Source organism: Siniperca chuatsi, linkage group LG20 (genome assembly GCF_020085105.1).
Source record: "Siniperca chuatsi isolate FFG_IHB_CAS linkage group LG20, ASM2008510v1, whole genome shotgun sequence".
In the NCBI taxonomy this organism is placed as follows: domain Eukaryota; kingdom Metazoa; phylum Chordata; class Actinopteri; order Centrarchiformes; family Sinipercidae; genus Siniperca; species Siniperca chuatsi.
The window spans coordinates 13,196,847-13,211,988 of NC_058061.1; the positions used below are offsets into that span (position 1 = coordinate 13,196,847).

Sequence of the window (15,142 nt, forward strand, 5' to 3'; positions counted from 1 at the left end):
TGACTCTAACCTACCATAGATGTGAATGTGATTCTGAAAGTGACTCCAAATGCATCTGCCTGTATGTGTATAAGTCCTTTACTCTTGGTGTTAGTCTTGTGATACAGCTGACCAATGCTGGGTAGATGGATGGAGAATTGGTAAAAGTGAAAATATTGAAGGAGAATCTGGCCAGAAACAGAATCAGAAATACTTTATTGATCCCAGAGGGGAAACTCTTTCGTTACAGCTGCTCACTATCACGTCAGTGCACACTTGAGAATAGAAGGAATAGAAGTACTAAGCAAATCAAAATATAATATGCTATAATACAGGTAAGATAAATTAAGTACAAAGTGGATATAGGTATAAAAGCTAAAATAAGTTTAAGTACCAAAGAGGATTTAGAGGTTGATAAGTATGTACGGTATAATACAATGTAATAATATAAGTAATAAATAATAGTGCAATACTGAGTACTGTCAAGTTAAGTGTAGCGTATTAAGATGATTATGAAACGGTGGATATAATATATATATGGCCACTGTGGAATTGCCATTCTGAACCAGCTCTACTGTATCATCTGCTGGATTAGGACACCTGGAAGACAGGGAAGGATGGAGAAGTTACCAGGGTAACAGGGTTAAGTCGTAGAAGAGAAGATAGGTGAAGCAAGTGGAGAGAGGCAAAAATCTGGCTAGAACTGAATCTGGATTTAATTCATTCACTATTTAGTGTGATGACACAAGGTGTAGTTGCAACAGCTCCTTTACTCTACACTAATGAGATCCCAATGGACAGGGTAGCTGGCATTGTTGACCGGCATGGCCCAACAAGAAGAATGGTGGAGATCTGCCGTTCATCAACTCCCTCTGTTCGCACCTCCACATACAACCTCTGGTCTATTTCCATTTCTATGTTCCTGTTTCTTGTCAGGGGGACATGGAAGCCAGCGTCCTGGTAGGGGATCATTCTTAAATTAAAGTACCCCGGCCAGCTTCTTCCTCAAAAAGCTACAGAAAATCAACATAATGTGACTATACTTGAGAAGGAATAATTCAGTGGATTTTTGGTAATTAATACAAGCACTGGAAAGCATCTTGTAGGGAACCTTTTGACCAAAAAAATGTTTTTCACATACAATCTAGGAATGAAATCCCCTGAAATCTTTCTATCTGTACTATGCAGACAGTGGCCAGTACTTATTCCTATGTAAATCAATCTTCAAATCAAAGACTAATTAAACACACAAAAATGTTTTTTAAGCAATTAATTTATACAAAGTGTGTGGAAAACTGAATCTGTAGTATGAATGTTGTCAGCAAAGCACATAACCTTATAAGCAGTTTAGGGGAGTTAATACTGCAGTCAGACCCCCTACCCTGGTTTGGGAATTGAACCACTGCTGCAGATCTGACATATTTGATGGAGTCTTACTCTAGGTGCAGATTTAGCATTATATATCGATAGGGATGTGTGAAATTATTGAAAGCTTTGTTGCATTACACACACTGTGATACATCACTATCAACAGATGTTCACCATAAAAAGAACTTAGATGTAGATGTATGTGCTGTTGTAAAAATATGCAGCAAATTTTTGGGAGATGCTATTGTGACTGTCACCTCTCTACAGGGTTGATGCCTATGTCCATAGACAGTGCCTGAGTCAAAGGGTATTCACAGCAGAAAACCAGATGAATGTTTAGACCTTCATCATCCTGGATGGTGATTAAGTAGATTAAGTAGATTAAGTGGGTCCTATTGCTCTAAAATTTTGATTTAAAAAAAAGTTTCATTTGAATATTACAGATGCAATCTATCCTGTGGAGAACATTTACATCTAAAATATTCTTTAGTCTGCGTTGATAACACTGTAGGCCATGTACTGTACCCTGAGAACTGTCCCACACAGCTGGTCTTCTGTTAAAGTGAAACACCAGCCGTCTGTCCTGGAGAGTCCCTTCACAGGAATCATCTCGGGGGCGGAGGGCACTAGGATGGGAGCCAGCTTCAAACAGCTGGCAGCATGACAGAGATGTTGTGCCTGAACTACTGACACAAGTAATGGACGAGTCCAAGAAAATAAATGAAAATAGATTTTGGTAGAGTAAATCCCCGCACTGGACCATGAAAAGTTATTGAATATGCTTTATATTATTTTTCATTAGTTTTAACCAAAATCTCACAAAAAACATTTAACATTAACATTTTATTGAGTTATTTGCTCTTGTTTTTGGGATGTACATTACAGTAATAATGCACCTACACTCAGGCAATGTACACTCTTCCTCTTTGCGCACATACAAACATTGTTATTACTGTTGCACCGAGCTTGCACCGTAGCTCTCGTTGTTGGGCCGAGAATAGTGTTCATCACAGAAGCAGCCGTAAACACCATCTTTCTCACCACACCACTCATACTCTGTGCAGTCCAGCTGTTCACAGGGGTCTGACTCCGCTGCAGAAATAGTGGGAAAAGACTGAGACAAGGAGTGATGAAACACAACAGGTAACAGAAAAAAATCTACACCTTGTAGAGTTTGCAAGTCCTATTAATCTCCTAAGGAATCATCATTTTTCTCAAGCAGTAACTGTTCACTCTACTGCCCAGTGCACACATACCACACTGCAAAGCAGAGCGCCACTCAGGGATGTTCAACCCCAAAACAGAGCAGGTTGAGCCTGAGACTGCAGAACACAGCATGCCATTGGCTGGAGTGTAGAGGCAGAGATCACAGACACAGGAAATTAAAAATGGCTGGGGTCAGAGTGCAGGTGACAGGCACTGAATGGGCCGCTGGTGTTGGTGACGACACCACAGAGTATTTTTCCCTAAAGCGACAGACATCACTTGCTCATCTTTGGATCCACATCTGGAAAAGACATTCAGCGTTACACATTTAACAGTTTGACTGACTCTGTTTACTTTACCACAGAATATTTTGTCTCAAAAATCATTGGTGTTTATTCACAATACTGTTTATCAAAGTTTTATTGTGAAACCCTCAAAACTCAATTTCTACAGGTTTCCATGCCAATGTTAAAAATACATATTCTGTGGGTTGAAGAATTTCTAAAGGACCTAGAATTGTAAAATTAATCCAAACCCTCTCATTATACAAATCAAGAAATTGATACTCATTGAGATGAAAGAGAAAAAATCAACACTTGAGATCCCCAGCTTCAGATAACATATTATCATGCATTTGGTATTAAACAATACAGTGTATCTGCTGTGATTACCTTGGTTGGCTTGTGGGTGCCTTCCAGCTGTGTCCAAAGTCATTGTCATTTTGTGCCGATGTTCCATCCCGGTGACTCCATTTTCACGATTTTGGCCGATTCTCACCAGTAACGCACTCTGGCCGTCAAACTGGACTATCAAGTCAATGGTATCGACTACCATGTCCCTTCCCTGCCCCACAACATGAGCTAAGGTTGACACCACAATTCCAATTTGTGAGCTATGCTTACAATGCACAGATATAGAAAGTTGTTCACCTTAAAAGTAATAAAGGGTTTATCTTTACTCTTTTGTTGGGTTCAATCCTGATGTATGCACTCTCTGGTTGATTTGAGAGGTATATATCCACTGCTGACACAAATGACACACGGTTGTCGCCACAGTGATTATTGGTGGCTACTGTGTAAGAGCATGTGCCCGGGAAATCAGCCATTGCCCCATCAAGGGTGATGTAGTGTGGGTCCCCCCACACAGTGCAAGTAGACAATGCATCAAAACAGCCCAGCTGGCCATTTCTGATGTGTAGGAGTGCAGGATGCAGCAGAACAGCGCAGGACAATGGGAGCATGGCACTCACATCTCTGGGAGCAACCTTCTGTCCAGAAGGAGTCACCAGGACATGCAACATGAAAAAGAGAAAAGAACGTGTTTTTAATAAAACATTGTTTATTGCAAACTTTGAAAGTATTAACTGGGATATGACTTACTTTGTAGTAGAAACCATCATATTGACAGCCACATCTTTCCACAGGGACACATCTCTTCCCACTCCTGAGGAAGCCCTCGTCACAGAAACATCCCTCTGAGCAAACCTTCCCAGAGCTGGCATTAATGCTGCTGGCACAAGATATTAATATGTCTTATTCACACTCATGTGTTGTTTTACTTACTTGCACCTTGTGTTTTGTTTGTGTGTTTGTTTTGTGCATGTCATTAAAGGTCCAGTGTGTAACATTTAGGAGGAGCTATTGGCAGAAATGGAATATAATATTTATAAGTAAGTTTTTATAAGTGTATAATCACCTGAAAATAAGAATCGTTCCCACTAGATGCCACTAAATCTTACACACTGTACCTTTAAGCTATTTGCTTCAACTTCATTTTTGACGTGTGCAGTTCATGTCTTGGATTGTTTTTTAATGTTAATATACACAATATTCTTTTATAGAGCGAAACCAGAAACACATAACTGAAATATGTAAACTATACTGACAGTTTTGCATAACTTTAAAATGCTCCACTGAGACACAAATGTATCTTATAGATAGAACAGATTTTTAATTTTTACAGTAATGATTCAATATCAATTTATTACACACAGCTGATCTAATGGTGATATAAAGGTGTATCAGAAATCATCATCTTGAACCATCATGCCGAAAAGATACAAATAAATAAGTGTAATTAGCAAAAATTTATGTTCATGTCGGCTAACAGTCACACTAATAATCATCCAGCAGTAGTATTCATTATAGTAATATTCATGTAATAGTCACTATGACAAAGAATTTGGCATGATTGTGTGACTGGCATGCACTGCCAGTGCTGGCAAGACTGTGAACCAGTGAAAAATCATCTAGACTTCAACTTACCTGAACTCTGGGGAGTCACCATGTCTGTAAATTAAACAGAAATGAAGCAAAGATGTAAAAAAAAAAAAAAAAAAAATGGACAGAACTAGATAAATCTCAGAAATTTTACTAAAACCAAAGAATTCAAGTAAAGCTTAATTAATGACATAACATACATACAATATATACAAAAAATATTAAATTACATTTGATTGAAACTACTTACTTATCATCCCCAAAAGCAGCACTGACAACATGATGTGACCTGCCATTCTCCCGGGCTACTCAGATCTGCTTAACATAATGCATTTACTTTTATCATCAATTCTAATAAAATGCTAAATTATAAGTTAGTAGACTGCTTGGAATTAGAAATAGGCATTTGCAAATATGCACATGCATTAAAAATAAAGGTCCACAAAATTTCCCCTGTGATGCTGTCCTTTTCCCGCATCCATTTGAGACTGCAGGGCTAGAACAAGGCTTTATACAGTAAATGCTGACCCAGTCCCATAAACTTGGATTTTGATCAACTTCAAATAGGTCAGTATAAAATGGATTTTGCTTCCTCGTAAACACTAACCATGCCACATTGTCTATAGAGAATAATGAAGACTGTGATCAGAACAAAAACCGAGATGCAATACTCTACCAAAGCCTCTAGTACATTAGTTGTTACAGTGCTATAAAGTGTCAAGATACTTGTTCCAACAGATAATTGATTTTATGATATCATTATTGTGTTTAAGCCACAAACTGACTTCTGTTGCTCCAATTCCCTTTGGTGCGACCTGTCCAGTCATTTTCTGTACAAATTCAACATTGACAAAATATTAATGTGCATCTTTATTGGTTAAGACTACAATCTGCAGAACAGGGAACCATTGTTGTATGTGGTGGCAAACATTTCACACAGTATATTCACCTTTTCACTGATTAAGTTCTGCACTGTATGTGTTTAACTGCTGCATGCTAAAAGTTGTGAGCATTTGCTTGACACACCTTAAAACATAAACAGAATCTCTAGGCACAACCAAGGACCAAGGTTATTATAGTTTTGCATTTTTCATTAGTTTTTATTTTTATTTCGTCTTGACTTTTTGTTTTCAATTTCAGTTTAGTTTTAATTAGTTTTTAAAGTGGGCTTGCTAATTTAGTATAGTTTTAATTTTTTTGAAAATGCTTAGTTTTAGTTTCGTTTTTATTAGTTTTAGCTTTTATTAGTAATATGGGGTATTTGTCAGAGGCGAGATTCAAAAAAGGTCAGAAAAAGTATTGCGTACTAAAAACGAAACATCATACAACAGTATAGTACATTTGTACTGCCTGGATCAAACAGTAGCTTCTCTTTGGGGGGCTGGGCTCCGCTTTACCTTAAGTTAAACTAGGTCAGCCTTCTTGTGCGATTTTTTCAAAAGGACTTTTAGATTTGTGGGATTTTTTCCCCTTGAGAAATATTTCACATATTTTACTACCTTCCACTACTATAAGGCACTTGCTTTTATCTGTGACTCAGTCATATTCAAAGTAATCCCAAATGGGACTCTGCTGCTTTCTCCCGACTTTCGCCGCCGCCATGGTGCCAGCCGTGGCTGGGACGGATTGGCAACACGTCACTGACCGTGCGGTGCAGACAGCTGGCGGAAAACTAGCACAGCTAAAAAACTGCAAGATAGATTTCATATCCACCTTAAATAGCCTACTAGGCTTGTGTAGTATGAAATAAAATGATTAAGATGAAAACTAAGGACATTTTCTCTCTAATTTTGTTTTAGTTAGTTTTGTAAACACACGATACAGTTTCAGTTAGTTATCATTTTTTGTAAAGCCTCGTTTGTATTTTTATTTCAGTTAACGAAAATGTTTTTTCACATTTAGTTTTTGTTAACGATAATAACCTTGCGAGGAGTGGAGAGTATCGTTCTGGTGACCTCATGATTTAATTTCTCCTTTTTGAATTGAACTGTGACTGTGTGTAGGATGGTTTGCAACCAAATGTCTGAGGCATGGCACTAATGGTACTGAAGAGGTTGCCTCCTTTGGGTTGGTGCCAAGATTACAATCTACATAGATGGCATCAAGCAACTGTGTCTGGTTGATATGTTTTCATAAGATTTGATTATACAACATCATTAATTACAACTAATGGGCTTTTATCAAATTAGCATTAGAGAAGAGAGAGCGAGAAAGCGCAGCTGGTACGGTGTATCGATAGTGTGGAAAATAAGTATTGAAGCCGTTTAAAATATTCAGAATCAATATGAATCGAAAAATGTATATTTTTGACAACACTACATATTAGATACATTTCAAACTGAAAATGTGATTTATTAGGATGTGATCAAATCAGAAATCATCATATTGACAGCCACAGCTTTCTACAGGGACACATCACACTCATCACAGAAACATCCCTCAGACCAAACCTGCTCAGCTGAGTGACACAGGTTTGGCAACAATTACAATGGATGTCTGCTATTAACTATATTTATATCCTGCTTCAAGTTCTGGCAAGACACTTTGTTCAAACCTTTTACTGTGACTCCTGTGCCCTGGTGGAGAAGTTGCCAGGAGATTATTCTTTTTTATCTCTTATCACATTAATACACATATTTCTATTAAAAAAATGAATGGTTGAATTCATTTTTAATGTTTTTGTAAAAAATATTACTTTCAGGGGGCTCAGGTTTCTGATATGTGTACTGCTACAGACTCTTCATATTGCCAGGCTGCACTTGATCCTGTTCAGCAACTGAAAATGTATAAACAATAATATAACAAGATAATCTCCACACCAGAATTTCATATCTAGTATACAACTTCAGCAATACATGATGGTGCACAGTGCACGTGGTTGACAGATGACACTACAAAAATGCTTACATTATAGTGTGTTATAAACCATTTAAATGTTAATATAATGCTTTTAATTGTTAAATGGGCCGGTTAAGTGTCACCATGTGAAAGAAATAATAAACATGCACATACACACACACCGTCCAAGAAAGAGCTGCTGAGCGTGTGACATAATCTGACAGTGAACAAATTTATGCAGAAATAAAAATGACATTATCAAGGGGTCATTGCCAGTGCAATATAACTATTCATTGTTTGACAATATTTAAGATTTCTACCTCCATTACAGTTGTTTCAGTTGGTAAGAGTCAACAGAGAGTGCAGATCGTTCTCTAACTCTGTCCTGAACTGGAAGTGACATTTGATCACATTTTTAAATCTTCTTCCTTATTGTAAATTTTGCAAAAGAAATCGAATCCGAGAAGAACAAAACCTGCAATATGACCTGAGCCACAAGCAAAGGCAGATTAGAGGAAGCGGGGTTCCAGGTGCAAGTAAATCCCAGAATCTATAATCCAAACAAAAATATACAGCACGTGAAAGAAACAATAATTTTTCATCTTCATCCGCGACTTGAGGCAACTCAGAAATTCGATCAAACACAAAATAATGTTTGAACGTGAATGTTGATATCACAGTTGTTTTTTTCTCCAATGACTAGAAACGATTCGTATTACTATTGCCTCGGCTTTTTCATGAACTGCAGTTGTGCGTGTAGCGTGACTTCCCTGGTCTTGAGGTTGCTAAGAGATTAAGAGCGTGTGAACATTACCATTCACCTTTCTTTTATTCAAGTAATTACTGTACGATGTAATTATGCAACATGCAGAAACTCGTGCAGCTGTAGACGTCTAACATGTGCTCTGTTGAGTTCAGCCACATCTTTCTGTTCAGAGCCATGTGAAAATGTGTGTTTCTTTGCACCCACACACAAAACACAAACACTGCAAAGAATGTTTAAATCAAGTGTTAGTGCCTGTTAGTGGCATAGCACAAAAAATCTAGCCCCTGTACAAATGCAGCCTCAGTGAGTCCATTGTCACATCTCACTTTGGCCCTTGTACACTGAGAATGTATTAGTGTATTTCATAATAAAAGACTAAAATAGAATAAAATAGGACTTCATCTTGTAGAAGTTTGTTTTGCAGAATTGAGGTAATTAAGTTTAGAAACTTAAAGGCACAATCCATATATATTCAGAAAAGGCAGACCCTGTATTAAAACTGAATCGTTCTCATACTAATTGACTGGTCTTAACACAAGGAGTCATGTTAAATAATAATTTAGTCTAAATTATTAATTATTTTCTAGGTTTATTTGCATCAGTAGTGTTTGTAAACACAACAGTAAAACTAATCAAAACACTGAAGCAAAGTGAATATACTTAAAAAGATAAATAAGTGAGAAATATTGTACATTACAAGCATCTTAAAATTGTACAATATTGTCTGTTAAACAGACCACTTGATAATAGTGTTGCAAATGGCTTTTAGCAGCCAATTTATGACTTTACTGAAACGCTCCTAGTGGCTGCGACACAATCTTTATTGTCACTGCAGACATTACACAAGAGCATAACTTGCACAGCTTGCTGTTGAAGTGGCACAAAACAGGTGTACCATGTTATCAGAGGAAGCTTGGAGTCATCTGCAGGAAGTGCACATGCACGGAGGAGCAACTTCAGATTAATTGAACATTGCTACATCTAATGATATACTTTGTAGTGAATTGAGATTGATTCATCTAAACCCAGCAATTCACCTGATATGCTGCAGCAGGCTAAGACGCGTCAGACATGGAGCAGATCATTATTAACTACAATCTCCTCTTGTTGTATTAAGCAGCAGATTACTTTCAGTGCATGGATATGAGTTTAAGGTTGGCAGTGTGTGCAGCTGAATAAAGCACCAGTGAAGACCATAAAACAGGATCTCAGCAGGTTATAGTAAAGCAAGCTGCCACATAAACCCACTGATTGAAGTTGAAGTGTGTAGAGAGAATGTGAATCAGGCTGAGGTCCCTATGAAGCCAATATTATATAGAAATAATTATGTGAATAGGCTGTGTGTAAGAAAACAGTTTTATATATTTATATATCCCTCAAACCACTGTGGAATATCACCCTCTACTAGAGAATATTTTTATATCTTGTAACACTGGACTGGTTTTTTTCACGACAGATTTCTTTCTCTGTGTTGGGCTGCGCTCGGTTGGAAAAAGTTGATGTCACGTTCTACTGCGCACCAATCAGGATTAAGCAATATTTGAATCAAACTGATGACAGTTGTGAGGTTGTTGAGTTTTTGGTATTTTTTTTTTTCAGTTAATCGTTTATAAGGATGCCCCCCCTCCCCCAACTTTAACTTGTATTGCTGCTTTAATCATTCAGTGTTATGGAGGAATCTTAAGATTTGAAACCAATTTTCTAGGGGATTTAATCATAATGTCACATCTAATTTGGCTGCCCTATTTCAGCTCAGCCTGCACTTTGCTATCTGGCCACAAGATGGCAGTGTCACATTGTTTTGGATTAGTTTGCCTCCTCAAACCCATGAATGAAACCAAATTCTCATTTTTAAAAAAGGGTCAATTAAATAATTTCATCACCCAGAGCATAGTGCAAGACGTTTTTCAGTGACGGAGAAGGGGAGGAGGACCACAGGCAGGAGATACAGTGTGATATTGTTAACAATGCAAAAAAAGGGTGTGTGTGTGTGTGTGTGATTGGGTGGGTGGGTGAGTGAGTGAGAGAAAAGGGGGGAGAGACTGTGAGAGAAGAGAGAGAGAGAGAGAGAGAGAGAGAGAGAGCAGACACAGTACAACTGAGTGTTAAAAAAGTGGAGATCTGAGAAAGCCTCCCAGTGTGTGTGCTGAGTGGAGGCTGCAGAAGGTTTTCTGCTGGTGCTACTGAGCTGCTCTCCCAGCGTTTAATGTGGAGGTCGCTGTTCAACATGGACTTCCAAAAGTTAACTCGTCCTGAATGAACTTCAGGTGAGAGTGGATCTTCAGACAGGAATTTATGCACTATGGAGATGTTCACCAGGCAGTGCTTTGTTTGGATACTTCTGAAAGGAACCTTATGTTTGGTAAGTTAAAAAAACAACATAGAAGCACTAAACACTAATTAAATGCATGTCACGTTAAAAACAAAGTGTATTTACTCAAGAACTTGTGTTGTGAGGTACTGACACTTTATGTGACTTTAGCTTTATTTTCCACATGAGGCTCTAAAATGATTAGTTACTTTGCAGTTGTACATGCCAAAATACACTATAAGCTCTAAATATGATGCATTTTTGGAGTCTAATCAAACAGCTGTATTTGAGTGTAGTTACAGGCTATTGCATCAGTAATTTAAAAGGTACCATTTTTCACGTTAAGTAACATTTTTATGATAGTACTTACAAAGCAAATTTGAATGCAGAGTTTTTCATCAGTGTTTCTAATGTGACTTAGGTAAATATTTTCATTCTTTCTTTTTAACAAGTATTTGGTAGCGGTTTAACATAAAATAGATATTTTCAGGGAATTAGAGTGAGTATTATCTGAATCCTTGAGTGTTAGCCCCTTTTTTGCTCTATTTTACTTTTTAATTTACTTCCAGTTGTACTCACTGTCCAAATTTCCCTCCTGATGTTTTGCCTAGTTGGTTCTTGGGCAACATCATGGCAACTTCACCTTCAGCAAGAGAGGATCACCTGAACTCAACAGAGACCAAGACCCGTCTTCACAGAAAAAATGGGCGCCCCAAACTAAGAGTTTGATTCAGAACACCAAACTACCCATCAACCCTTTTGTTCCTCTTTCAAAGCAGGGACTTCTGGAAATACTTGGAGCAAATCCCCAGTCGTACTCCAACCCATCCTTAAAGATAAAGCTTCGTCCCATCGTGAAGGTCCATGGAACATCTAAATTCTCTGGGACGTTCACTTGGGGGGACTTTTACTCAAACATCAAAACTGTCAAACTGAATTTGCTGATAATGGGCAAGATCGTGGATCACGGGAACGGCTCTCTCGGAGTCTACTTCCGCCACAACTCCACAGGTGTGGGCAACGTGTCTGTCAGTCTTGTCCCACCGATGAAAGAGGTGGAGTTTGATCTGGAGCGCCAAAGTGTGGTCAACCCCAAAGACTCGAAGACGTTCAACTGCAGGGTGGACTATGAGAAAACCGAACGCAACAAAAAGGTGATGCTGTGCAACTACGACCCATCCAAGACGTGTGCTCAGGAGCAGACCCAGAGCCACGTCACCTGGATGTGCTCCAAACCCTTCCAGGTCATCTGCATCTACGTGTCCTTCTACAGCACAGACTACAGACTGGTTCAAAAAGTCTGTCCAGACAACAGCTACCAGAGTCCAGGAGCCTACCTGCCCACAGGTTAACCAGAGGTCAAGCCAAGGAGAAAAGTGAAGAATAATGTTTCAGTAAATCCAGTTTGAGCAGCTAAGAGCTAGTCGCAGGGACTGTTTTGGAGGTTTTTAAAGGGATTCCAAAGTTTAGCATTACTCTAGAGACTTACTCTAGTGTTTTTTTCAAGTCTTACAATTCACCAAACAATGTAAAGTATATGTTTTTAGAACAAAACCTTGCTTGTTGTAGACTACAAGGGTTGTATTGTTTTTATGAATTGCACATAAGGGCACTTATTTTCATTATCGCTTGACGTGGCGATTATTTGTTACGATATTAATCGGTTAATCTTTCGGTTTTATGAAATGACAGAAAGTTGCGGTAAATGCTCATCACAACCTTCAAAATACTTGTTTTGTCTGACCAACAGTTCGAAACCCAAAGATATTTAGTTTACATAAGACAGCTAAAAGCAGAAAATCCTTACAAATGAGAGGCTGCAGCTAGGTAAACTTTTTTAAAAGAGTGACGTGAACGATTCATCGATTCTCAAAATAGTTGCCGATTTTTCTATCGGCCAGTTTAATAATCAAGTAATCCTTTTAGCTCTACACATAATTCCTGCTGTAATACTTAGCTGAAACTAGACAATAGCAAGTTTTTTGGCTTGTAAGGGCTAATATAATATCACCATCCATGTTTGTAATGCTCAAGAAAACAGACAATATAAATATCAGGAAAAACCATTTGCAACACTCTTATTTTGCATTTCCCTTGTACACCTTTATCATATGTCATCCTTTATCTCTCATGTATTTCCAAACACTCTTTACTGTACGTGTTGCCCAATAAAAAACAAATACGACTATAAACACAAACCAGCAGGCTATAACAGGTGATGATTTGATGATCTCTGGAGAAACTGTGGTATAAAAGAGCACAGAGTGACCATGAAAGTCCTTTAAACCATCGTGAAGATTCAATAGTCCTGCTTCACAAACAAGCTTTAGAACCAGATTTCTATGTGTGAGTTTTTCCTTAACTGAATTAATGCTGTTTGGTACGATCAGTGCTTGGTACAAAGCAGAGGGAAGATGTTTAGACCTCATGTAGGCTATAAACAACACAATGTACAGGTTTAGGCCTAAACAGGTTATTAATAGTATAAGTGAACCCCATTAGGAACCTATTATTTCAACTGAGAAAGTACATTGTTTGTTTCACCTACTCATCAAAGTGATTGATGATGATACCCATGTACTCATCAGTGGTGTTTCTGATGTTATTGTTGTTGCCCACATGTTTAGGTATTGGCTGCTCTCATCTTTATAGTGCATATTTCAATGCAATAAAAACAGCTGTGCAAGCAAGGTGGCATGTGGGTAATCTGTGACAAGCAATTCACACTTCTTAAATGTGGTTTCCAAAAGGCCATGAGAGTGCTGTGCCGTGCCATGATTGGTCCTGTAGAACAGCAACGTGGATGTGACCAGTGTCTTGACCAGGCTGCTGGTGAAAGCCATGTAGAGGTTTGGGGTTGGAGAATAGTTCAGGAGGCCCAGCACTTGGCAGGAGACCTGTGTAACATGACGGGGATTGAAGATATCTGTTTCTGAGCTGTTGTCAGTTGTAGCCCGGTGACTGCACTCACCACCAGTGGTGGAGGAAATATTCAGAGCCTTTACTTTAAGTAAAAGTACTAATACCACACTATAAAAATACTCTGTTACAAGTAAAAGTCCTGCTTTGAAAATGTTGCTTAAGTAAAAGTATGTAAGTATAATCAAGAAAATGTACTTCAAGTATTAAAAGTACTCTGAAGAAAAATGGCCCCTGTGATTGTGATGCTATAATATGCTAATATCATTAGATTATTATTACTCATGCATTCATGTAAAAGCAAGATTTTACTGTTGTAGTTGGTTGAGGTGGAGCTCATTTTGAACTATTTTGTATTGGACTGCTACTAATGATTAATTGGCTAATTAATTTCTCCATTAATCGATTGATTGTTTGGTTTGTACAAATTCTGAAAATTGTGAGAAAAGCCGTCACAATGACCCAAATCAATCAATTGATTCATCATTTCACATGTACTTGTATATACTGTTGGATAGATTAATTTATAACAAAAAATGTTTTATAAGATCTTCATATGTCTTTTATGCAAAATCTTAATTTGTAAAGTAACTATGTAAAAAAAAATGTAGTGGAGTAAAAAGTACTGTATTTGCCTCTGAGATGTAGTGGAGTAGAAGTATAAAGTGGCATGAAAAGAAAAGACTCAAGTACTAGTACCTCATATTTGTACCTAAGTACAGTACTTGAGTAAATGCGCTTAGCTACATTCCACCACTGCACTCTCCGCACTGGCAAATAACCTTTTCTACTGGGTGAACGGATGTTTAATGAACCAGACACGTGCTGCTGACTAGATTATGTGGGCGACAGAGGCGACCAACCCTCACACACCTCACTGATCACTGTCATGTATGCCCTCCCTGCGCACCACAGCTGTGTTCAGAGACCGGAGGGTTGGCAGAAAGCTCCTGTTAACTGCTACAATTACAAATCAGCCAAAGTATTGAGCTTCAGCTCACCATCTAATTCCCTGCTTCTATTCGATCAGCGAGAGCCAATCTCATAGTGGACTCTCTCGATATTCCCACAATGCTTTCAACAGTGCATCATCCTCCAACTGAAGGCTGGCTTAAGCATGTACAACAATAAACAGTATCTGTAGTTTTTAGAAGGTACCTGCATGTCAAGCAATTTCATTTCAGTTATAAATAATAAAAGTACAATATTTTTTGGAAATACTTAAGTAAAGAACAAGTACCTCAGATTTGGACTTAAGTACAGTACTTGGGTAAATGTAATTAGTTTCATTCCACCACTGTCGGTTGCCTTCAGTCCAATTCTCACACCAATGTATGTTTGTTTTTTCATCAACTGAAGAACAAAACCAAAGGAAGCATCTCAAGAGCAGAAAGTAAGAAATTAAAATGAGGCCCAATGATGAGGTGCAGCTCCTGTTTATAGAGCAGAACTTGAAGGAAGCAGGAAAAGCTCTTCAACACTAATAAATGGACAATACATCCTTCTTCTGCCACCGCAGAAAAGTGGATGGAGTTT

General features: G+C 38.1%; 2 protein-coding genes across 2 annotated transcripts; one reads left to right on the plus strand and one right to left on the minus strand.

Annotated features, from left to right (window-relative positions):
- Nucleotides 1–451: 451 nt before the first annotated feature.
- Nucleotides 452–11,540, minus strand: LOC122867986 (IgGFc-binding protein-like). The gene is made up of 7 exons (XM_044179483.1): nucleotides 11,483–11,540; nucleotides 11,267–11,330; nucleotides 4,818–4,841; nucleotides 3,933–4,059; nucleotides 3,512–3,820; nucleotides 3,225–3,396; nucleotides 452–2,854 (listed from the first exon to the last, which is right to left on the minus strand). The coding sequence occupies exons 1-7, from the start codon at nucleotides 11,538–11,540 to the stop codon at nucleotides 2,829–2,831; spliced, it is 780 nt and encodes a 259-aa protein (XP_044035418.1). The 3' UTR covers nucleotides 452–2,828.
- Nucleotides 10,109–13,377, plus strand: LOC122867657 (neurexophilin-1-like). Its single transcript, XM_044178740.1, has 2 exons — nucleotides 10,109–10,738; nucleotides 11,299–13,377. The coding sequence occupies exons 1-2, from the start codon at nucleotides 10,679–10,681 to the stop codon at nucleotides 12,037–12,039; spliced, it is 801 nt and encodes a 266-aa protein (XP_044034675.1). The 5' UTR covers nucleotides 10,109–10,678; the 3' UTR covers nucleotides 12,040–13,377.
- Nucleotides 13,378–15,142: the final 1,765 nt, after the last annotated feature.

Bases quoted from the DNA above. Each gene is read 5' to 3' on its own strand.
- LOC122867657 (XM_044178740.1), top strand. From the start codon at position 10,679: ATGGAGATGTTCACCAGGCAGTGCTTTGTTTGGATACTTCTGAAAGGA. The intron at 10,739-11,298 runs GTAAGTTAAAAA...TGTTTTGCCTAG, and splicing joins TGAAAGGAACCTTATGTTTG to TTGGTTCTTGGGCAACATCA.
- LOC122867986 (XM_044179483.1), bottom strand. From the start codon at position 11,540: ATGGGACGAAGCTTTATCTTTAAGGATGGGTTGGAGTACGACTGGGGA. The intron at 3,821-3,932 runs GTAAGTCATATC...CCTTCTGGACAG, and splicing joins ATGATGGTTTCTACTACAAA to AAGGTTGCTCCCAGAGATGT. The intron at 3,397-3,511 runs GTAAAGATAAAC...GTTGTGGGGCAG, and splicing joins GGATTGAACCCAACAAAAGA to GGAAGGGACATGGTAGTCGA.